The sequence below is a fragment of the Enoplosus armatus genome, chromosome 22 (assembly GCF_043641665.1).
Source record: "Enoplosus armatus isolate fEnoArm2 chromosome 22, fEnoArm2.hap1, whole genome shotgun sequence".
Lineage (NCBI taxonomy): Eukaryota > Metazoa > Chordata > Actinopteri > Centrarchiformes > Enoplosidae > Enoplosus > Enoplosus armatus.
The window spans coordinates 2080204-2104983 of NC_092201.1; the positions used below are offsets into that span (position 1 = coordinate 2080204).

At 41.9% G+C, this 24780-nt stretch overlaps 2 protein-coding genes across 2 annotated transcripts; both read left to right on the top strand.

Annotated features, from left to right (window-relative positions):
• Positions 1-1191: 1191 nt before the first annotated feature.
• On the top strand, positions 1192-10837 carry nup107 (nucleoporin 107). The gene is made up of 27 exons (XM_070928849.1): positions 1192-1222; positions 2168-2250; positions 2514-2603; positions 2753-2847; positions 3392-3527; positions 3624-3727; positions 4281-4396; positions 4479-4527; positions 4736-4807; positions 4948-5036; positions 5208-5283; positions 5366-5479; positions 5950-6040; positions 6264-6343; positions 6718-6777; positions 7022-7167; positions 7316-7364; positions 7513-7582; positions 7677-7792; positions 8275-8464; positions 8558-8664; positions 8884-8986; positions 9110-9270; positions 9428-9553; positions 9797-9910; positions 10291-10458; positions 10628-10837. Exons 1-27 carry the CDS (start codon positions 1215-1217, stop codon positions 10733-10735), a joined length of 2721 nt encoding a protein of 906 aa, XP_070784950.1. The 5' UTR covers positions 1192-1214; the 3' UTR covers positions 10736-10837.
• A 772-nt stretch (positions 10838-11609) lies between these two features.
• mdm2 (MDM2 proto-oncogene) lies at positions 11610-21292 on the top strand. Its single transcript, XM_070928906.1, has 13 exons — positions 11610-11731; positions 13694-13729; positions 15868-15929; positions 16024-16098; positions 16238-16371; positions 16772-16821; positions 17143-17201; positions 17447-17537; positions 17633-17826; positions 17922-18053; positions 18150-18215; positions 18303-18489; positions 19024-21292. Exons 3-13 carry the CDS (start codon positions 15885-15887, stop codon positions 19551-19553), a joined length of 1563 nt encoding a protein of 520 aa, XP_070785007.1. The 5' UTR covers positions 11610-11731; positions 13694-13729; positions 15868-15884; the 3' UTR covers positions 19554-21292.
• The last annotated feature ends 3488 nt before the right edge of the window (positions 21293-24780 follow it).

The window sequence follows — 24780 nt, forward strand, 5'->3', positions numbered from 1 at the left end:
ACACAGGTAAGAGAATAATGTTTCTGCATGTAACGGTTAACGGTAAAATAACTGTTTTTTCAAATGGAGTTCGGCGTGATAGTCCAAACACTGACTGGCTTTAACTTTAAGTCACTGCCAATACTACAGGACTAATGCAGGCTACACCACAGATGACAGCTTAAATCATGTGTGTTGCTATTAGTTAACACGACATAATAATGTTATGATACAACATGGAATTTGTTCATTTTACCAAGACGAGACTAACTGCTTCACTGCAATCTGTCTGTCTCTCTGCCTGTCTGTCTGTTTGTCTCTCAATCTGCCACGCAATAAGAAAAGTTTACCTGGGGTCTCCATCTGTCTCCCTGCCTCTCCCCTCCGTGTCTTTCTCTGCCTGTCTCGCTCCGGTCCAAACAAACACCCCGTGAGTTACCGGGCTGTGCGTGCGTCTCTCCCTGGAAGTCGGAGCTCCGGTCCAGGCCTTTGCAGTGAGGAATCCCCGCTGCTGTCCCGGAGGATTTTCTTCTCTGCGCTCCTGCTGAACACAGCCGTGATTTCTGGTTGAAAACCGCCCTGCGTGTTCCTGTTTCCTCTGTGTTTAATGTCGTGTAACGTTCGTGGGTTGAGCAACAGCGGCTACTAGCGGACAGGAGGGCGGCGGTACACCTGTATAGATATAGATATAAGTACGAGTTCTCTATCAATGTTAGCTAAGAGAAATTAGTGATTCTTTTCTTTATCAGTTAATTTACTGATTACATTCTTGTTTCACTGATTAATCGTGTGGTCTATAAAATGCCAGCAAATACTGGCACCCGAAGTTACCAGATTTACACTTTCAAATGTCTTGTTTTGTCTGGTCCCAAAAATATGGGGGATGTGTAATTATCCCAGTAGAGAGATATAAAAACAACTCGCAAAAGTATCTTCAGATTTATAAATATGGTGCTCAAGATCCGAGATTAAGGTCCTCCAATGCATCGCGGATTTAAAACTGTGGAACTAGATATCCTCCTGAAGAATGCGGTGTATTAACACTGAACTGTAGGAGGCAGTAATGTGCCGCGGGACATCTAGTCTGCCGGAAATTCAAAAGAAGAGGCAATGCACCGTAACTCTGGTTGGTTGTCACCCGCTATGACACAGAAAAAAAGAAGAAGAAGAAGAAGCAGACACACGAAGAAGAATCCTGTTAAGCCTCGTGAAGCGGGAATTGACAGCCCACCACCATGGACTGGTAAAATAGATCTCCCAAGTTTTCTTTTACGCCTCTAACGTTATATATTTAGTTGATTATGTGAACCGTTAGCTTGCTATTTTGCCGGCTAGTCCGCGTCAGGTTACTTTACTGTGCTAGCTGGGGCTAACGATGCTAACACTAGAAACGGTGCCGGAGCCGTTCATAATCAGTGCTGATGCTAACCGGCTAAGTACTGGTCTGTATACTGTTGACATGTGTAACCAGAGTTAGTAGGCAGGAGCTAACTACAGTAGGTGTTAGTTACTGACTGACCAGAGATGAAACTAAATACAGACCAATAACAGCAGTTGTTTATTGTAGTTAGCTAGCATCAACTTAGCATCAAAGTTGGACTTCTGTCTCGACTTTGACTGTCAGTGTCTCAGTGAAGCTCTTCAGAAACGTTGTTTTAATGAATACACTGGTTAGTACTGTCCCTTCTAGTGAGTACTTTCATGTGCTGACGAGTAGTCGGATAATTAGTTAGCTATGTTATATGTTGTGTCAAACATACACGAGTGTGTATTTTTGACCATATGTGGAGATGTATTGTGCGAGTGCTGAGAAATACTGATGTAAACAAGCCTCCAAGAATAACAACAGCAACTGAAAACAATAACATTTGCATTGCTCTGGTCCTAAGCACTGATTTTAAACGGTTTAATCAGCGCTTCAGTTCAAGTGGTATTACAGTACACTACCTGGTTCTAGTTTGTAGAATTTAATAATTTGCTGCAATCTTGTAAATTTGAGTTTGTTTGTTTTTTTTAAATCTAACCTTACCGAAGCATTGTAAATGGCAGCTTTACGTTGTCCTGTTTTCATGTCAAAGTCTCGTGATACTTGGCACTCTTTGGGCAGAGTTAAGTGCCAGGGACTCGTTGGAGGATAATAGTTGGTGTGTCTTCAAACAAACACATACGTACTGGTCTTGTCCTCCAGGGGTCAGAGTGAGCTGCCGTCTCCGGTGGTTCGAGATGACGAGGTGACGGTCGCTGCCCGCAGGAGGAGGAAGAAGGTGGTCTGTATCCTCCAGCTGGAAGAGTGTGTGTGTGTGTGTGTGTGTGTGTGTGTGTTAAACTTTAAATTGAATAACTTATTAATATCTTAGTAACCTCTCTTTTACTTGTTAGTTGTTATTAATTGTATTCCTACATTAAATAATGAATGCACAAATACAGAAAAGTATTTCTGGGTGGTGGAAACCTATTTGCTTTACATGGGTAACACTGCGTCATCAATAATGCCAGAACTGTCAGTATTGTTGTTGTCCTGATGTTGGTCTCAGTCCCGTCACCCGGCAGCCCCGTGGCCTCCACAGCAACACCAGCCCGCTCCCTACTGAGGAACACTCCTGCTTCACTGTACAGACAGGCTGGTAGGACACACACACACACACACACACACACACACACACACACACACACAGCCAGAATTCCAGATGATTATTGATTGTCCTCTAATATCAAAGAGCTCCATATTTTACTAAATCCCCACTCTGACCTGATGTCTCTCTCTCTCTCTCAGTAACTCCCAGGGTTCCAGATGTTTCTGCCATTTTGGCTCCAGGAGGTCGAACGCCGCGATACACACACACACCAAGAAACGCACTCAGCAGTATGGTGAGACAGAAACACACACACACACACACACACACACACACACACACACACACACTCATTGGACCTCATGCAAGAACATTTTTGTTTTCATATGTTAAATTCTTACTTTTTTCTGTGAGACTTGCTCATTCAAGGGTTTGAAGTCCCCTAAATTGCAATAAGGATATCTGTTCTGTTCTGCAAGCCATGATGATGATATGGTGGATATTGATTTTGCGTGATTTTATTTTAGTTTTTGTGTGTTTTTTTTAGTTAATTTCTGTCACAATATGTAATTCTTAAGTTAGTTCTTAACAAGTGTTTTTGAAGAAACACAGACCATCTGTACATGATTCGTACGACAGGTCTGGACCACTCATACATTAGTTTGTACCTAAGAGAACTAAATTCGAGAAGAGTGCTCTTGAATCACTCCTATGTGCATCTTAAGGACAAATCGCTTCGTACGAGTGATTCTGGAGTTCCACTCATACAACACATTCTGTCCATCGTGGCATAAAAAGTGAGAAGTAAATCCAAAGTGATGGCATGTGTCTGTGTCTAGAATTTGGATGACAGCGATTGGACCAACAGCATGTACACCTCCCCTGTTTCGGGACTGGAGAACACCAGCTTCTTCACAGACGACATCACCAACCTGAGCTCAGCCCTGCTAAAGGAGGACGACCCAGGCGAGGCCGGTGAGTGAAACAAACGCGCCCAAGCCCACTCTGTTACTCTGTTAGTCTTCAGTACTCCTGCTAACACTGTAGTTTTTTGTTTCTTTATCTTTTCAGCGGCTGCCAGTCTTTTCCCAGAGTTCCTTGGGTCTTTTCTGAAACACTCTTCCTCTGCAGTGTTTGAGCTGCTTGAGGATTATCAGGCACTCTGCCAGGACAAGGTAGGCTAACATTATATTATTATGATATTATAACATTATATCACATTATAACATTATAACGTTATATGTCATTTGTTCGATTCCTACAAAAACCGAAGTGTGTTTGACTATTTCTTGGCTGGGAGCAGTAACCTCCTGGAGTCTTTGCTGGTTGCCTGGCAACTTGTCCTGTTCTTGTTGTTTTCACACATAGGTTTTTGTTCATATTACACAGACAAGATAAAACCTGTTAATTAGTGAACTTTAGAGGTGCTGGTAGTCAGATTTTTAACCAGTCTCCAGTCTTTGTGTTAAGCTAAGCTAATCGGCTGCTAGCTGTAGCTTTATATTTAGCACACAGATATGAGAGTTGTGTCTTCCAGTATATTTTACAAAATGTTGAACTATTCCTGTAAGTAAGATGCGGGAGTCAGGACGTGGTTGGCTTAGCATAAAGACTGGAAGCCCGGCTCTGTCCAGATTTCAAATATACACCCACCAGCAGCTCTAAAGCTCCCTAAATAACCAACTGCTCAGTTTAATTACTCACCTTCTCTCTATCACCGTATTTAAGGTGGACGTGCTGCAGTCTGTAGTCCTCAGAGCGGGTCAGAACAGTAAAACAGCGGGAGTCCGCTGGCTGCTGCAGCAGGAGAACTGCTCCTGGAGACTCATCACCTCGCTGTACAGGTACCTGTCTGCCTGAAGGACCACCTGTCTGTCTGACTGGCTGTCTGCTGGTCTCTGATTGATCACCTGTCTGTTTCTGCAGGGATCGGGTCCAGTTGACGCTGGAAGATGACATGATGACAGACATGGTTGTGAGTGACAGTTTGAGACTGCAGGCTGCTGACAGTTGATATTCACACATCCAGTTTGATTCCACACTCGGCTTTAGAAGCAGATTAGATACACAATCACTCTTCACGCACAAACTAGCTGTTAGCCTCCCTCCTGAATGCACCGACCAAATGAACCGGACTCTTCTGGAGGCTGTAAAGATGAAGGTGTTTGTGTCTCTGTGTGTAGGTTCCCAGTGAGAGTGAGAAGGTTGTGGTGGAGCAGCTCTTTCAGCGGGATGCTGCCATACGACAGAGTCAGGTAACAAGCGCATGCGGGCTGGCTGTACTCTCTACTTTCTCCGAGGATGGATGAAAAGGAAATACAAATCAGAACATTAAACAAAGTTTGCTTTTGTTGTCATTGCTAGTTGTTCACTGCCTGCTCTCTGTGTGTTGCAGCTGGTGGTTGATTGGCTGGAGAGCATTGCCAAGGACCAGATTGGAGATTTTTCTGATAACATAGAATACTACGCCAAAAACGTCTGCTGGTGAGCTCCCGTCTGTCTACAGCAGTGTGTATCAGCAGTGACTTCCTGCTTGAGTTAAGTGTGTGTGTGTGTGTGTGTGTGTGTGTGTGTGTGTGTGTGTGTGTGTGTGTGTGTGTGTGTGTGTGTGTGTGTGTGTGTGTGTGTGTGTGTGTGTGTGTGTGTGTTTTTCAGGGAAAACACCCTCCATGCACTGAAGCTGAGGAGAAAGAGTGGCGCTGCCTTCACTGTTCCTCTGGTCACTGAGCTGGTGAGTCCTGTTACTATGGCAACAAACACATCCTCATCCCTGGTGTTGAAGTGCATAATAAAGTGTGTGTGTGTGTGCTCAGGACCCAGACGCTCCTCTCCGGCAGCAGCGCCCCCTGGCTGACCTGGACCGAGAGGACGACGCACGACTGCTGAAGAACCTGTTCACCCTGATCAGAGCGGGAATGACCGAGGAGGTAGAGAGACACTGAGACAAACACACAGAGAGAGAGAGAGAGAGAGAGAGAGAGAGAGAGAGAGAGAGAGAGAGAGAGAGAGAGAGAGAGAGAGAGAGAGAGAGAGAGAGAGAGAGAGAGAGAGAGAGAGAGAGAGAGAGAGAGAGAGAGAGAGAGAGAGAGAGAGAGAGAGAGAGAGAGAGAGAGAGAGAGAGAGAGAGAGAGAGAGAGAGAGAGAGAGAGAGAGAGAGAGAGAGAGACCGATTTGGGTTCACACTATAATTAATGGGCCAGTGGCATCAAGTCAACTGTCTTACCAAATAAGCTCAAGACACAAAACACTCCTCTTTAGCCAGCAAAGATATTGACCACTTCAAGTTTTTGTCCTCAAAAGCATCATTTATGCAGCTGAACAAAACAAATAGATTTAACCAACGAGCATGCTTCATGCTTCACGCGTGTTTGTTTTTTTGTAATTTGTGTGTGTGTAGGCTCAGAGGCTGTGTAAGCGCTGTGGTCAGGCCTGGAGAGCAGCAACCCTGGAAGGTTGGAAACTCTACCATGATCCCAACATGACGTCAGGTAATCTCAATGTGACCTGAGTGATGAACAGAGTTTTCTTGTCTCAGTCTGTAAGTCCCATCTCATGATGACCCTCATTAGTTCTTAGTAAATTATAAAGGGATCAGCAGGGAGGTGCTGAAATCAGCTGTCTCTGACTTTCACTGGATTTATTTCTTTAGGAGAGGTGGGGTGGTTTTAACATTACCTGCACTGGTCAGAGATTTTTGTCTTCTCTCTGCAGGCAGTATAGAGTTGCAGCCCGTTGAAGGAAACCCTCAACGAGGAATCTGGAAGGCCTGCTGCTGGAGAATGGCTGAGGAGGTACAACACACACACAGAACATCTTCTTACCTTACATCCAGTAGAGCTGATTGTGTGTACAGTGTGTACAGCTTCAGTCTCTGTAACCTCTTCCAATCCAATATTCTCTGTCTGTCTGGTGGTAAAGCCAGTAAAATGTTGAAAAAGCAGAATATTACCGTTCCACTGTGTATGGAACTGATGTCCAGTACTAAGACACCAGTTTGTTACCTTGTTTATTTACTTATTTGTCATATAAAACCACTGCTGTTTAGGAACTTAGGAACCGTTGTCCTCTTCAAAACTACCTTCACAAAAGGGTTAATTTAGTGAAAATACTTCAAAAGGAATAAAACATCGGACAATGTGAACCTGCTGTGTTTGTCTGTTTTTAGGAGCAGTTAAACAGATATGAGAGAGCGATCTACGCCGGCCTGAGTGGAAACCTCAAACCGGTAATATAACAAGTTTGTATTTCTGTGTCTACGTGTGTGTGTTAGGATTAGGCAAAAACAGTAGCACCAAGTCTGACCTATCATTACACCTGCTGGTGTTTAGCAGGTGTAATGTTTTATTGTGAGCATGTTAGCAGCCGACGATAGCATTTAGCTTGAGGTGCCGCTGTGCTTAAGTTCAACCTCACAGAGCCGCTAGTGTGCCTGTAAACTCTTTAAAGTAGTGTGTGTGTGTGTGTGTTAGCTCCTGGCAGTGTGTGAATCATGGGAGGACTGCGTGTGGGCTCACTTCAGAGTGATGGTTGACTCGCTGGTTGAAAAGGAACTGATGTCATCGGGTATGGCCAACCAGGAAGTGGAGACGCTGCCACGAGAATACCTGGAGGCCAAGTACGACACACACACACACACACACACACACACACACACACACACACACACACACACACACACACACACACACACACTTCCCTGACTGTTTTTATAAAAACACACCTCGTGTCTCTCTGATAATTTTACCGTCTCTCCCTCTCCTCAGTTGGACCATGGAAAAGGTGTTTGAGGAACTTCAAGCCTCAGAGTCAAAGGTGAAACTCACACTAACTGAATGTGACTGGTGAATATCACATGACTGAACCATCCATAAAGTGTGTGTGTGTGTGTGTGTGTGTGTGTGTGTGTGTGTGTGTGTGTGTGCGTGTGCGTGTGCGTGTGCGTGCGCGTGTGCGTGCGCAGAGGGTGTTGGAGGAGACAAAAGAGCATTACCACGTCATCCAGAAGTTTGTCATCCTGGGAGACCTGGACGGTAAGACCTCCGACCTCTAACCCTACAATTAAGTTATGACCCCCTACTTCTATCCTTAAACCTGAACCTGTCTGTCTCTCTGTGTCTCTCTCAGGTCTGTTGGAGGAGTTTTCTGATTGGCTGACAGCCTCTAAGCCCCTCCCCTCCCACCTGCTGCGTTTCATGACTCACCTTCTGCTGTTTTTCCGCTCTCTGGGTTTGGCGCTGAAGGTACAGACGACTAATTAGTCAGATGTATTACACCGGGTTAAAGATGTATCATCTCGTTTTCAAGGCGGTCGGTCCACCATTTTGGTCCAGACTGAAATATCTTTACAACTATTGGATTTATTGCCATGAAATTTGGTCTTAGTTGAATCCTGCTTACTTTGGTGAATCGATGGTTTTTCCTCCTCTATACAGTTACAGTGGTAATTCTAAATATTTCCTCAGCGGTTATGATATGTGATATGGAAAAATCTGAAAGCATTTACCTTTTTAATTACCACTTTCCGAAACTGTTCTGTTCCACTTAGGACTTGGCATGGTCGTTATTTTCCAGGCTAATCAGAGAAAGTTAGATGATGACGTCACTTCAAACTGCTAAACCTGTTTTTCTGGTTTGAGAATCCGAAGTGAGCGTTTATTCAGTCAGATTTAGGAAGAGTTCAGGTTGTCTTCTTACCCGTCTTGTCTCTCTTTCTGTCTCTAAGGAGGAGGTGTGTGTGGATGTGCTGAAGGCGTACATCTCTCTTCTGATTCGGGATCAGCAGAACGACCTCGTGGCGAGCTACGTTAGCCAGCTACCAGCCGAGCTCGCCACTGCTCAGTACGCCACTTTCTTGGAGACGGTGAACCAGCCGGAGCTCCGCCCCCGCTGCCTGCAGCTCGCCACGGACGCTGGTGAGACGGGAAATATAGAAACAAACAGCCAGTAAGACAACAAATATTATTACTGAGAGAATACTGAATGTTTGTTTTTGTTTGTTTGTGGAGGTCTGGATGTTGCTGCGGTAACCAAGCTGGTGGTGGAGACTGTGAGAGAGAGAGATGAAACCGAGTTTACACACCACAGCCAGACGCTGGAGATGGGAACTACAAAGGTAACGACTGAACTCTAAACACAAAAAACGAGGACGAAAAATATGTGTTTACAACCTTTTTTCCACTATGAAATGAGACGAAAACTAAATAAAAAGTAACTTATGAAAACAAAAACTTTGATGAAGGGTATTAAAACTGAGAAACTAAATCAGTCGGTATCGTCAGTTTGTTTTATTAGTAGAAGTGGGTGGAGTTACTGTGATGCTCTGCTCTGATAGGAGGACCTAAGGAAGATTGATGTGATCGATTGGCTGCTGTTTGACTCCGCCCATCGAGCTGAGTCCCTAAAGCAGTCCAACGCCATCATGAGGAAGTTTCTGGGTACTCCTTTTTGTTTGTGTTTTTTTTTTATTCGTCACAACTGTGTCATCCATCTTGTCTGCCTCTCATCCCACCATCACTGACACTGAGGACCATGATGCATTGCGTCTGTCTTTCTCGCAGCCCTGCAGAAACACGACGCAGCGAAGGCGGTGTTTTCTAAAGTTCCGGAGGATTCAATGAGGGAGATTTACTGCCAGTGGACGGGGGTCGGTCAGAGCACGCCCCCACCTGCTGAGGACGAGAACGCCATCAGAGAACACCTGTGCATCAGAGCCTATCTGGTCTGTGACCCGTCTCTGTAGTCATGTTGGAAGTAGCATCAAGACTGATTTGGCTGTTACCTGTTAGTTCTCATGACCGTAGTAATGATAATAATGATGATGATGATGATGATGCGAGGGTTATTGATCTGAATGTGTCTTTTTAATGGTCTCACAGGAAGCCCATGAGGCCTTCACTGACTGGTTCAGCCACAGCAGCTCAGCCCCCCAGAAGCCAGCACCTGTCCCTGAGGCCAAATTCACAGAGAGAGTAGCCAATGAGATGAGAGAAAAGGAGTACCAGGTACACACACACACACACACACACACACACACACTCTTCTTATTTATAGATAGTTTTTCATTTAAAAAAAATACTCAATACTGCTTATCTAGAAGAATTGGTGGAAGAAGTACTTAGATCTTTTAACAGTACCAATACAACAGTGTAAAAATACTTTCAAATACGTTCATGTAAATGTACTTGCTTTTGGTTGTTTCACTTGACAGTTATTTGTATTTTTGTGTGTGTGTGTGTGTGTGTCAGTCCTCCCTGGCTGCCTGGTCGTGCCGTCTGGACGCTCTAACTGAAGATGTGAAAGAGAGAATCTACAACGTGCTGCTGTTCGTAGACGGAGGATGGATGATCGACAACAGACAGGTAACTGCTAACGACAGGACACATTATATTAAGCAGGAACTTTCCCACGGGACAAAGAACCTTTTTGAGGCATGACGCGGCTTCTTCGACGTGCTCTAGTCTTGATATTTGGAGGAGGGTTGGACATCAAAAACAGAATTAGACTTTGTGGTTGGTTTTCCCGACTCTTATGTGGGTTTTGGATGGGATCAAAATCAGTGATGTTAAAGCCACCCCACCTCCCCTCGAGAGAGAAATCCAGTCTGAATGGGGCCTCACAGGACAATCAAAACTGTCTCCATCAGATATTCATATAAATCAGAAATGACTTATAGAAGTGACTGATTCATTGTTTACACATTTGACTGGTTGATAGGAGGATTGTTTGGTTGTATTTTCAGGATTCAGAGCAGGATTCAGAGCGCAGCCACCAGATGGCGGCGTTGCGCTCGCTGTGTCTGCCTCGCCTCAGCTTCTTGCTGCTCAGCGTGCTGCAGAGCTCCTCCAGACACCAGGAGGCGCTGCGACTCGCTGACATCATCTCATCAGACCAGCACCGCCTCTACCAGGTAAGTTATCCTTCCAAACTTTTCACTTTTTTTGATAAATACGGGCCCTGTTCTTTAAGGTTCTTGTGTCTTTCTCTGCTCATGTTGGAGGTCTGCTGGTTCTGTTTCTCCATCAGGTCGTGGTTTAATTGCTCCGCTTGTTTTTGCCTCCTTCTCTCCACAAATTCAGGTTTTCTCTAAAGAGGAGCTGAGGAGGTTCCTTCAGAAGTTGAGGGAGTCGTCTCTCGCTCTGTTGGACCAAACACTCGACCCGCTGGGTTACGAGTTACAGCCCTGAACACACAAAGAAAATACACATGCACACACACACACACACACCACTGTTTGAATCTTTTCGGCTCGAATCTTTTTTTTGCAAAATAAAAGCCTGTGTTTCCTGTACTGGTTTAGTGTAAACTTTATTTGAAGCAGGTTGTAATAATACTGGTACTGCAGCTGTCACTGCTGCCAATCAAGTTTCTTTTTGTTTATGTATTAAAATGCTAACAAACCCCACCACAAAACTGACACCATATACTTATAAATATATTATCAGAGGGTTATTCATAAATGTTACAATAAAAAGTTATATTTGTTATAATATTTCGATAATGTAGTTGTAATTTCTGAAGAAAAAAGTTCAAGAAAAAAGTCAGTCATAATATTTTGATTTTGTAATATTTCATGAATAAGGTTGTACTTTTTTTGAGCAAATCGGTCAATATTTTGAGAATAAAGTTTTTTTAAATTTCAAAATTAAAAAATGGTAAATTGAATTTCCGGTTAAAAATATTTCTTTTCTCTCTAGTTGCTGTCAGAGTTTTAGATCTGAGAATAATATGTACAACATACACGATAATATGAGATAATGTTATATATAATGTATGTGTACTATTATACACACCATATAATACAATACTGTAAAGTATATATAGCATATAATATAAATTACAACAAAACGTAATATTATTGAACACTTTGGCTCATATGTTAAAAACCAGTACCACTAGAAAATTTAAGTGACGTGTCATGTTGGGATTATGAAAAGCTGTTACAGTCCAGCAGGTGGCGGTAATGCAACACTTATGGACGCCAACCGCCATAAAACTCAACAGAAGAAGAAGCCTAAGCTCTGGGTGCAGTGTCAGTTTCCGACCAGCAGGAGCGCCACACGAGCAAGTGTCTAACGGCACACTAAACTGTAAACAGATCGACTGTTAGTAGTTCAACTATCCGGTAAACTGGCATATTAAGGCCGCAGTGGGACATTATTAAATCAAGGGTATCTGACAAGGTAGGTAAACAGTGGTTACATTGAATTACGCCGGGGGTTTTGGGCTTACAATAGCAGAAGTTAGAATGGGTTAGCAGCGTGTTAGCAGGCCGCGGAGCCTCGTGTTTTCTTGACTGAGTGAAACTGGACCGAGGAGGTGTGACGCACCCGCGGTTCGCCTGCTGGCCCCTCCGTCAACGAGGTTCAAACAGAAAGGTTGAACACATTTCAAGCATGAAAAACTTAAATACACCACTGTTACAGGTTTTTCTCACGGCTTTATGTTCGTCTAGAGTCTTATACATTAGCGAAATTGTTTTACTTGAGGTAACGTTAGCGTCAAGCTTCGTAAGTTTGCTAGCTAACTTTAACTAACTTACATTTAACCGTTCTGACACAACTGCTTTTGCATTTCATTTGGGGTGATTCTGAAGTTATATGTCGTCGTCAATGTTATGATGTATTCACGCTATAAGTTGAAAGTGAGTAACAAGTTACTGTGTTTTTAGCCTGCTGGCTAATATACAAGAGTAGTAAATATTTTCGCTTTTAGGCAGATATGTTATTGTGTTTGCATGCAACTCGTGGCTGTGCTGTTGTCATAAGCGGTCAACACTAGCTTTAACACTGACTTTTCATGTACTTTACCTACAAGAGATGATAGCTGTCATATTAAATCAACAGACAAAGTTTAGCACAAGTATAATTAGCATCCACAGACGTTACAGTGTGTAAGTTAAGCGAAATGTTTAGCTAACTTCTGTAATTTAAGTTTCACTGGTTTTTAGCTTAAGTTTCTGCTGATTAATCCTCATTGATGTGCGTTAACTTGTTGTTGATGTATCCTGAGATGATGAAAGAGTTAAGTCTGCTGTAATCAGATCTGTTTCTGTGAAATAGAAAGTCAGAGAGAGAGAGAGAGCGGGATCCAGGCATATTTTCACTGCATGTGTGTAATAGTAACTCTTCAACAGCTGACTCATGCTGTGTGTCAGCTGTTTGTGAACAAGTCAGTCTTTCTGCACAGTCACTCAGACATCTGCCCAGACATATTCACACATCGGGGCCAAAGCTGGGCCAAACAGGCCTGGGCATGTTGCGCGCAGATCCTTTAAAATCGATATATGATGTGGAGTTTCATGATTTTTACACAGAATATTAAGTTTTATTTCTGTGACGCACATGTAGAGATCACACAGTCTTAAATGGGGAGAAGAGCTGGCTGTTGTGTTTGTTTGTAATTTGGATTACATGTATCACACAGCCTTTTTCATTATTCACATGCTTCTGTTTTAATTTTCTTTTTAATTCATAATTGTGTTAGTTGCTTATTAAACGCTAATCTCTCTTGGAAATGTCCTTTAGTCCTGCTGTCATGTGAAGTGACCCCAGGTCAGGATATTCTGCTCTGTCACCATTACAATAACGAAGATTTCTAAATTTGTCGTAATATTCTGTGAACAAAAGTCACATTTCCAGGCAGGCTTTTAGAAAACAAAACAGTATAAAAAAAGCTATTAAAATGTTTTTGGGTGGGACTTAATTCAATTTGATGGGCTGCCCACTTAAATGAACTGATATTTTCCTTAAAGCCTGAGGACAGTCCTGCTGTGGAGACATACTCAGGCCGGGCCAGTGTCACATCATGGTTTAGCCCTGTCTGACTCTGGTCACCATTGGTTAGTAGTGTGCTCATCTTTAACCTGGTTATCTAATTCTGGCAGGCTTGAGTCATCCTGGACTAGTCCGGGCATGTCTACACTGACTGTACCAGCTGATTTCATCTTACAGCTCTGTTTATATATGAACATACAACAACACACTGCTGCTGACTCAGCCCTGAGTAGCCCTGATAGGCCCCAGTAAGCCTAGCCCAGGCCATGTAGACTGGTCTAGTCCAGACATGTGTGAGCAGGTCTAGAACAGGCTGCAGCTCCTCTCTGCTCTACTCTGACTGCACTTCATCTTTTTGGTTTTGCACAGGATGGACTGCTGATACATTTGACTCTGTATATACCGGTAAGATTTTCATATATATCCAAAACACTGTTTACATGATTAATGAGTATATACTAATAAGACTGATTAATAGGAGTCCTTTTAACTGTTTGTGCCAAGTGACTGAATCACATTATGATCACATCTTGTTGTTTCACACAATTCTGTTGTAAATTAGTGATTCAAAGAAAATGTAATTATAAACTAACAAAATGAGTGCTTTTAGTTTTACACATGTGGAGAGCGTATCGGCTTTTTAATAACTTGTATATGTTTGGCATATTGTGACCTGTATCGACATGGGAATTGTATTCCTGTTATTAGTTGTCATTGATAACTAAATAACCATCCAATATTCACATTTTAGAAGCAGGATCCATTTTCCCCTCAGCATTTTTACTTTTATAAGGATTAACAGATGATCAATTTAGTTGCTGATTAGTTTTCTGTTGCTTGAGATATGTTGGGTATAAGTTCATTGAATATACACCAGTTGCCAGGTCATTTGGTACACCTGAGGTAGTTAAATCAATCCTACATTCAAAACAATTGTAATAATAATTCATTACATAAGAACACTTCACATAGAGAAAACAAGCATCAAACTAGTAAAGAGAGACGTCTTAATAGTCTAGATTTTAAAACAGATGCACTCATGAAGGTTATAATGTTCAGGTTTTGTTTTGTTTCAGAGAGGTGTTGCTTCTACTTCATGGTTATTTAGGTGGCTGTAGTTTGTGTTGCTGTTGAACTGTATTGCGTTATACTCTGTGGTGTTTATAATATTTTGTCCACTCCATTTATTTATATTATGTGTGTATATATAAATATATGTATATATATGTATATATGTATATGTGTGTATATATGTATATGTATATATATATGTGTATATATATGTATATGTGTATATATATGTGTGTGTATGTATATGTATATATGTATATGTATATGTATGTATATATATGTATATATACATATACATATATACATATACATATATACATATATATATATGTATATGTATATATGTATATACTGGACTAGACTATATGTATATATATATATATATGTATATACATATTATGTAATGCAATGTAATGCAATGCAATGCAACGCAATCAAACGGCACCACAAACCACTAAAAGTTCAACTGAATATATATAGTTGGTGACCACAAACATAAAAACCTCAACAGACCTGCAGTCAGTTTTCTCTGTGCAGCTTTAAACTCTCAGACAGGAAATGATTCAGCTCTGTGGTCATTTGAGAGGCAAAGTTTGTGTTGTTCTTGTACTGGATTGAATTAGACTGAACGGTTATTTCTGAGTGTAACGTCTCAAGATAAAATGATTCATGTTCTGACTCAGGGCCTTCAGTATTTGGAGTAAGTAGCTGGTGAAGTTCAGTAGGCTGCAGCTGTCAGTTACATTTAATCAACATTCATTAGATTACTGAACATTAATTAGTGTTTCTGCCAACAAAAGGTGATTAGACATATTTGGATTGTCGTTATTTGCAAAAGTTGAAAGGTAAACCTATTAAGATTCGATAAGCAATTTGAAAGGATTCAGATTCAATGACGTGTCTGCTGGATGTTTAAATAGGCAACTGTCTGCTAAGAAGTTCACCAACAACTTTACTTCTTGTTACTTAAAACCACTGAAATGTTAATTTATCAAGCTGAAATAGTGTAACAGCAGCACAAATAGAAAAAAAGCAAACTAACAGTTGCACAACAAACGATCTGAAGTTCGCTAACATTATCCACATCAAGCGGCGTCTTTTTAACCTTTTATTTATTCAGGGAAGTTTCACAGAGTTAATGGTGGCGATGAGGAAGGGGCAAGCGCTGCTTTTTCATTTTCCCTGCTGGTCTGGCGACTTTCTATCACCATTACCATTAACCTCCTATAAAAAAGCCTTTGAAGGAATTAAAAAGTTCAATAACAAAAGTGTTAAATGTTCCTCCTGCTAGCTGTAGGTGTAATGTTTAGTTCCAAACTGTTTTTGTATCTGGTTGTCGGGAGACGTCACGGATCATTATTCTATACTGTTGAAAAGTACTGACAAATACATCATCCCTACTTTGATACTTTGATACTGATCGTGAAACGGGTATTAAATAATATTCTGTGTGGTATTTTATTTGTGTGCAGGAACCATCAGCTTCACTATGTCAGCTGATCTCAGCACCGACGTTGTTGACGACAACAAACTGGTGAGAGCAGCTGGTTACTGACGTCTTTACTGGCTGCTAACTGTCAACTGACTGTTACCAGTTTGACTTAACCTTTCCCTGTTTGTGTGTTTAGGTCCGACCAAAGTTAGAGTTTCGTTCTTTGCTGCAACATGCAGGAGCCACTAAAGATGTTTTCACCATGAAGGAGGTACGGCAGTCAGTGTGTATTGTGTATTTCTGTCCAGACAGAAAGCATGATGGGGTGTCTGGAGCTGATTGGCTGTTTCTGTGTCAGTCTGGTGTTTGCAATACCTCCCATAATGCATCTGTGAATGGTCTTCCTGCAGGTGATGTTCTACCTGGGCCAGTACATCATCCAGAAGCAGCTGTATGACCAGAAGCAGCAGCACATCGTCCACTGCTCCCAGGATGCACTGGGGCGAGTGCTGGGAGTCGACAGCTTCTCTGTTAAAGAGCCACGGTGAGAGAAGAGGATGATTCAGTGGTTATTTAGATTTGTTGTTAACTGTTTGTTTCTGTCAGTAATAGAAAGCATCATATTCTGTACTTTTTAAGGATTTAAACAGAAAACAAAACAAAATCCTTAGTACAGTGTTGTACTTATACTAACACTGAAGTATTGTCTCATACATAGTGAGTGTAGTAGAGAGAGTAATATAATATATTATGACAGCATACACCAGCATAATAATATATAAGTTATTATACTTAGTGTCTGTATTAATATAGAAGTAGTGATGAAGTACATTATGTAATAAAATAGTATAACATAATCTAGTGTACTAAAGTACATAGATCTTATATGTATTTGGTGTGTTGCGGTCTTTGCCAGTGAGGTAATTCAAACGTTTTTGTTCCAGAGTTCTGTTTGCGATGATCACCAAGAACCTGGTGGCCGTGAAGAGTCAAGGTAGGACAGCTCCTCTTCCTCTTCGGCTGAATCCGCCTTCCTCTCTTTCTCCTCTGTTCTTTCCTTCGTTCCTTCTTTCCTTTCTAAACCTGGTGATGGTGAAGAATTTCCTCTTTTGTTTTTTTATTTCCTCTTCGTCATTGTGCTCCTTGATGCAAATCTTCTTCCTCATGTGTTCCTCCTCCTCTTAACTTCCCCTTCCTCCTCCTCCTCTGTCTTTTTCTCATCGTCCTTCTCACTTTCTCTTTTTCCATCTTCTCGTTCTCTTGCCTGCCGCTCAGGTTCAGACAAAGCTAACCCGTCTTTCTCGCTCGTCCTTAGAATCACCGCCATGTTTGAGTGAAGCACACAGTCACAGTCAGACAGACAGAGGGACAGAGGTGAGACCCAGAGACACACAGACACACAAATGCATGATGTTGCATTGAACTGCAAACACTGAAAAGCACATTGTGTTCTACACGGCTTATAATGAACAAAAGCTTGGCAAAACTAAACTTGACAGATTTTTTAAGGGAGTTTGGTCTTTTCCCTGTACAAGATGTATTATTTATTGAGTTACAATATTTTATTTAAAAGATCAAAACATCATGGGAGACAAATCCAAATGTGTTTGTGTTTTTAGGAGGCAGATTCAGAAAGTCGCTCTTCGTCACCAGACAGGAGGAGAAGAGGGAGGAGGAGGAGGAGGAGGAGCTGCAGGAGCAGCGACCCAGGTGAGTTTCTCCTCTGAGGCGCCGCCACATCATTAGAGCTCTTAAACAAACCTGTTTATGTTGTGACTTAAACTCCTCCCACCTGATCTCCTCAGGACCCTCCCACAGTGTAGAGGATGATGAAGACGAGGGGGAGTCAGAGGAGGGAGAGGAAGAAGAAGGCAGGAAGAGGAGGAGGTCTGACAGCTACTCCCTGACCTTTGATGACAGCCTGTCCTGGTGTGTGATTGGTGGACTGGGAAGTGTGCGGGACAGACACAGCAGCCAATCTTCCGACTCACACAGCACGGTGAGTGTTACACACACACAGGCTTTTATTTTGTTAATCTAGAACAGTTGTATTGGTTTATAACGCAGACTGTGTGTGTGTGTGTGTGTGTTTAGTCTGGGAGGTCAGAGGTCACGGTTGCAGCCTCAGACTCGGACAGTGACAACTTCAGCGTCGAGTTCGAGGTCGAGTCCGTCGCCTCTGACGACTACAACGAAGACGACGCCTCTCTGTCTGCAGATGACCAGGTAAACCCCCGACCAATGACGGAAGAGTCTGCTCACATTCTGGAAATGCCCTCTATTTACCTGTCTGTCTGTCTGCCTGTCTGTCTGCCTGTCCAGGTATACGAGGTCACCATCTTTGAGGAAGAAGACTCCTTTGATGAAGACACAGAGATCACTGAAGCTGTGAGTCTACAAGCAAACACACATATAAATCAAACACACACACACTTCCTGTTTAACTTCCAGTCTAACTGTGTGTTCCTCTCTCAGGACTACTGGCGGTGTGCCAAGTGTGATGAGCTGAACCCCCCCCTCCCCAGAAACTGTCTCCGCTGCTGGACTCTGCGCCAGGATTGGCTGCCTGAGGTGTCCTTCGATATAACAAAGTCCGCCTCCTCCAGTCCTAAAGCCCTGCCCCCAAAGCCAACCGACCAATCGGCAGCCAAAGAAGCTCCAGGTAGTTTTCAGTGTACTTCACATGTTTAAAGCTTGGAATAGGTCTCTTGACTGTTTTGTAGGTCCTGATCTTCATTTAGTCTCAGTCTTATGTGGACGTTGCTTTATTATCTGTTGTCCAAATTAAGGATTTCAAGCAAATTCCGATTACCAAAATTGGTCATGTAAGGTTTTGTTTCATGTAATGAACACAGTCAAATGTTTTGTTATATTTTGATAATTTTATGTGTGATTTTGTTTGTTGTATGGAGATACATCATCGTCAATAATGAGGAAGAAAATCCATATTAGTTTTGTGATCTAATGTGTGTTTGATCTGCTGTGGAAAAGTTATTACATTTTCTTTGTTGAGGTTTTTAAAAATAATTAAATTTGGTTTGAACAAAACTAAAAACAGCTTTCACATGCTAACAGCTGTGATAGCCTGTAGTGACGGGACATCAGTCCACTCAGCCTCACTGTCTTTGCTACTAATAGCCAGCTCTTTGGCAAAGATATTGATGATTGATTGATTGTTGTTTTTTGTCTCCTGAAGGTTCTGATGTCGAGGAGAACGAAGGAGTCGATGTTCCAGATGGGAAAAGAGCGAAAACTCCTCCTTTCCTGTCGCAGAGCTTGTCTGACTCCACCCTCTCTGTTCCTGACTCCACCTCCTCTGCTCCCAACTCCCAGGACCTCTTCTCATCCTCGCAGCCTTCCTCCTCCTCCTTCTCCCAGCAGAAGCTCTGGACTCTGGACTCCCAGGCCTCCTCCTCCTACTCCTCCTCCATCGACTCCCAGGAGCTTCTCCCGTCTTCCCCCACCGATCCTCCTCCACCTCCTCTTCCTCCTGCCGCGGTCCCCGAGCTGGAGCGCAGCGTGTCGGCAGAGTGGCGGCTGCCGGACTCGTGCCTGGACCCCTGTCTCATCTGTCAGTCCCGGCCGAAGAACGGCTGCATCGTCCACGGACGGACCGGACACCTAATGTCCTGCTACGTCTGCGCCAGGAAGCTGAAGAAGAGGAACAAGCTGTGTCCGGTCTGCAGGCTGCCCATCCAGTCTGTCGTCCTCACCTACCTCAGCTGAGACGCCCAGTCTGTCCTCCCCCTCCATCTGTCCTCGCCTACCTCAGCTGAGACACCCAGTCTGTCCTCGCAGACGCCCCTTCCATACAGCAGATATATTCTGAACATTCACATGAGACGGCAGCCACAGGTTCCTCTCGGGTGAGGGTCTAGAGTTATATTGAATCAGTACCAAATAAAAGTTCAGCTTCACGTCTTTGCTTCTGTCCGTAGGCACATGTCCCCGCTCTCTGTCCCTGTTAGTCTCTTTCTCTTCTCAGAAGCTGGTGTGGCTGGCTTTGTTCTACGTTTTCGCTTCTCGTCAATGAAAAGACCAAAACCAGCAGTGTGTTAGTCCATCTCATGAAACTTCGACTCTCGGCCTCGAGCCCAGCGGCTCCTACTGAAGTGGAAATCTTTAAAGACGACTCAAACAGCTGGAGACTGAAGTAGTTTTAATGATTAATTCGTTCCTGCCAGTATGTTAGCACGAGGTGATGAATTCAGACAGCTTGTTTTTGTCTGAACAACGGTTGACAGTGATTATAAAGCTGCGACTAAATGTTCTGCATTTTGGCTTAAAAATGAGAAGGATGTGGTGCATTTGTTGGGGACTATTTTCAGCGGCGAATTAATCCAGATTTGGTGCTCTAGTGAGTATTTGGGGCAACAGGACTTCGAGATGGGCTTGATGTGGTGGCCCGTTGTGCCATAGAGCTCCATTGTTCATCAGAGGAAGAAGATGCATCGGGCTGTGATAGACACAGTATCTGTTAGAAACATTCACTGCTGGATTTGGTCTTTTCATGTAAACTATCACCAGATTTACCCTTTAAATGATGCTTAAACCTCAATGTCATTAAATTATTTTTCATTCCTCATCTCAGATAAACTTGCTCACACTTAAAAAAGAAGAAAGGAACACTTTGAAACCGGTTCCTGTTCTCAGATTCATCCTGAGCAAGCACACCTTTCTAAAAAAACAAATTTACACCATCTTCCCATATGAATCCAGGACTCCCTGAAATGTCGGATTGTTCCTTTTAAGTCCGGTCACGTTTTATTTCACGGGTCTGTCATTTCATTCATGTTTCCTGGAAAGAATTCTATCATTTGATTGAAAAACACGAGTTTCCTTGGAAGAAAAGTTCTGTTTTAAACCAAATTCAATTAATTATTCTGTTATTATTTGCAAGAGAAAAAGTGCTCAGAGTAAAAGACTGGCGGTTCATTTGAATTAATTACACATCAGCATACCAATTCAACACTGTTTTCCCTATGAAGAGAACCAAATGACACAGTTCTTTCCAGGAGACTTTTTGTACATAAATAGGAAATTATTTAAAAATGATAGACCCATGAAATAAAGCTTTACAATTTAGGTTTCACAGGTCTGCAGTTTCCTGATGCTTCCATCGCAGATTTCCTGGAAAGAAATGTCATTTGGTAGTTATTATAGTAAAAATAGGAATTTCCTTCCTTTAGAATGATAGAATCATAACAGCACTAATTGAACACGCTGTCTTTTCTAATAATTAATACCAAATTGCGTCGTTCTTTCCAGGAAACTTCCAAGGACATTATTGGAAAATGAGTAGGAAATTCCCGCCCATAAACAGAAGTGTTGCCTAACATCTTTATTATTTATTAAACATTTATTTAAGATGCTCAAGTTTATTTAAGCGTATACTTTTCTATGAGCTCTTTAAATAATAAGATGAATATATGAGATCTCTAATATTTTCTGTTGAAAATTTTCTGTGAACGGAATAAAGTTTTACTTCTGTTAACATGAGTCTTGTTATTTGTATTTATTCAAGTTTTGATGCACACATGTATATTCATTTTTCTTTTAATCTTTAATCTGTAACTAAAGATGTCAGATAAATGTAGAGCAGCAGAAGTATAAAGTGGTATAAAATGAAAATACTCCAAAGTACCTGAAATTACTTGAGTACAGTGTGAGTTAATGTACTAGTTACATCCCTGCAGTGATGTAAAGTACTCACTCAGAGTAAGAGCTGTCCTTCAATTGCAAACGATCCCTCCCACTTCCTGTTAGCAAAAAGAAAGTTATGAAACATCAGAAGATTACACTGAAATGATCCTGGCAACATTTATTTACCACATTTAAGTTATAAGTTTTCTCACTTTGTAGAAAACCGGTCCACTTGTTGAAGTGTCCCTGTACTGCCCCCTTCTGGAGAGATGATGTCAGCCCGTTCAGTTCCTGACGAGACATTTCATAATTGACAATCAATTCAAAACCACAGCAAGAAATTGTCTTATTTTGAGCGAGTTTAGCCTCTTTGCAAACAGACGGACGCCTTAAGTCTTCACAGAAACAACTTGCTGTTAATCCCCCAACATAAACCTGCACTTCCTGTTAAAGCCGCTGTTCAAGATGCACATTCCTCCATCTTGTTAATCATTTGGCTTCTTCATCTGAACGGTGCCGTGTGACGTAACACTGCTCAACTATCTGACCGTGATGTCACCATTAAAGACAGAAGAAGAAAACATGAGCCTTCATCACAGCATGTTGAACCTGCTGCTGTTTAAAAGTGTAGTTCTTCATTAAGACCACAGAGGGGCAGCGTTATATTTGTCTTCATTATTAACTGGCTGATAATCAGATTTACTGGAGTAAAAACTAATGTTGATCAAAGTAGTAAAAGTACAAATACTTACCAAACTGCACTACAGGGTGAAATACCTTTGTTCACGTCGGGGGGGGGGGGGGGGGGGGGGGGGGGGGGGGGGGGGGGGGTTCTGTACCTTTCTTCCCTCTGCAGCTGTAAAGAAAAGATCATTGTGATTCAAAACAAACATATTTTCAGCTGCGTCTCAGTCAGGAGTTTAATGGGACGTGTGCGAGCAGATATCTTTGAATGACGAGTTCCTCTGAATCCCAAACAGGAGGCTCCTCTCCGAGTTAAAGAGCCTCAGGCTGTCTGAGGTGTATCACTGTGTTTGTCAGTTAAACACAGATTTCTGCTGCGAAACATCCAGACAGGATTTGTGACTAATGCGTGAATAAATGAGGCGGCACATTGACACTGAAATCTGATTAATTATGTGTAACTTAGATGTCTAAAAACTTTGAAGGAATAATTTTGCATATTGGGAGATACGTTTGTTTGCCTTCTTGCCGAGTTAGATGAGAAGATTGATGCCACTCTCATATATGCTTGTTAGAATTAGCTTAGCTTAGCATAAAGAAATAGAGTGTGAATAAGTGGGATAATGAATCGTGTTGGTGAGCTTTAGAGGTGTATTTTTGAACTTTGGACATAGCTAGGCTAGCTGTTCCCCCCTGATTCCAGTCTTTATGCTAAGCTAAGCTAATCACTGCCCAACTCCAGCTCTGTATTTAACACACAGACAAGAGTGGCATTGATTTTGTCATCTAACGCAAAGAAAACGCAAGAAAAAGAAAAGAGAATTTCCCAAAATCGAACTATTCCATATATAACATAAAAACATATTTGAAGTCAAAAATAAAAGTGTTTATTGATCATTATGCTTTTGTGGACTCAATATCTGCGACACAATGTAACAGGAGAAGAAAGATAAAAGACACCAAAGCAATAGAAGAAGAAGACTTTCCACTTGTATAAACATCTTTTATTGGATATTTGGACTTCCTAGATCTGGATTTTCTGCCCACTTCTCCACTTCCTCAGAAGAGTCACCGATTTGGGCTCCAGTCCAGTCCAGACCAGTTAGTTCCTGGTTACTGGAAGTGCCGTTTCTGTCTGTTTCAAAAGTCTACACTCGGTCCAGTCCATCCAAACCACTTGTCTCCTACAATGATGTTACAAGAATAAACAATGGGAAAGTTGTATTCGACGTACAAACTGTTATACAATGGTATAAACACATTTAACCCTTGCGATGTTGGTAAAAACATCAGTACCAGTGGGCGATTTTCTGTATAACATTCAAAACCCCTCAAAACTGTTGTTTACTTGTGCCTCATAAAACAATATTTTTCAAATACGCTTCAGTTTTACATCATTAAAACACACAGATCCTCAAATAGCTGACGAATAAATCTACTTACAGTGAAGGCCCTGTTCCCTGTGCTGATCCTTCATCCAGTCATGACACACAAACACTTGTACCTCTGAAAACCACTCAATTAAACACCACATATGCGGGTCACATCCGTCTAATTTTCACTAAACTGTTCTGGAGCATGGGGAATATACAGATAACATAACTGTGTGTTAGTTAAACCAACACTTTTATCAGGTTTTGTGCCAAACAAATTTTCCACCATCCATGATTCACAATGCAGTATGCTCGGTCAATGGTTTGTAAATTAAATCATCCATAACGTTGACAACTTTTTCTGTAAAATCTCAAAATTTTCCCCAAAAGACGAGTAGAGGAGTTGACAAAGGGAAGTCTATATTTTCTTTTGCTTCTATTTTCTTTACTTTTTATGTTAATTGCTATCCACTGAATGAAATGAAGTATGTGGCAACATGAATTGCTGCAGAGCCGTTGCTAAGCGAGGCAGAGGCATCCATATTCTAAGATAAATGGGTATCTACTACTGTAATCTGTTAGCATTTAACGACTACGGCTCTTATGAGGCCCAGCAGTTTGCTAATGGCTAATGTGGCATTCACGTCCTATGGGATGGAAGGTAGCTAAGGTAGCTAACAACCAGCAGGAGATTAGCTTATTTTAGAACAGTAAGATCAAATAAAAATGTAATTAATGAGCTTTAGAGTTGTAGAAGTACTTTTGAACTGTGCAGTTGTGTAGCTGCTTCCAGTCTTTATGCTAAGCTAGGCTAACGCGGTCATGAGAGTCTCTGAATTGTATATATCAGACCTTTCAGAAGAGTTTTACGGTTGTAATCACCCTCTCTGATGTGAAATAAACGTGGCATAGGATTTATGGAATATGTTGTTGGATGCTAACAAAGTAATTGTTGTTAGCTCCTTATTAAAATAAATAAACATGATTTAGGGTAGAATATGAACAGAAAACATGTTTCAACTTTTCACAAAGAAAAAAGAAATCCTTTGTGATTAAACCCATTGACTTACAGAAGCTAGCATAACAGAGGTTTGCTAGGAGAGTGGGCGAGACCCCAGAACTGGGGTTGCACCAGCTGTTCATAAATCAATAAGTTTTAAAGTTAAGTCCTTCCTTCTAAGTTCTTAGTGATAAATGATTTACTAAACCAGGTTGCACCATTAAAATATCTTAAGAGCTATCTCGATGGTTAT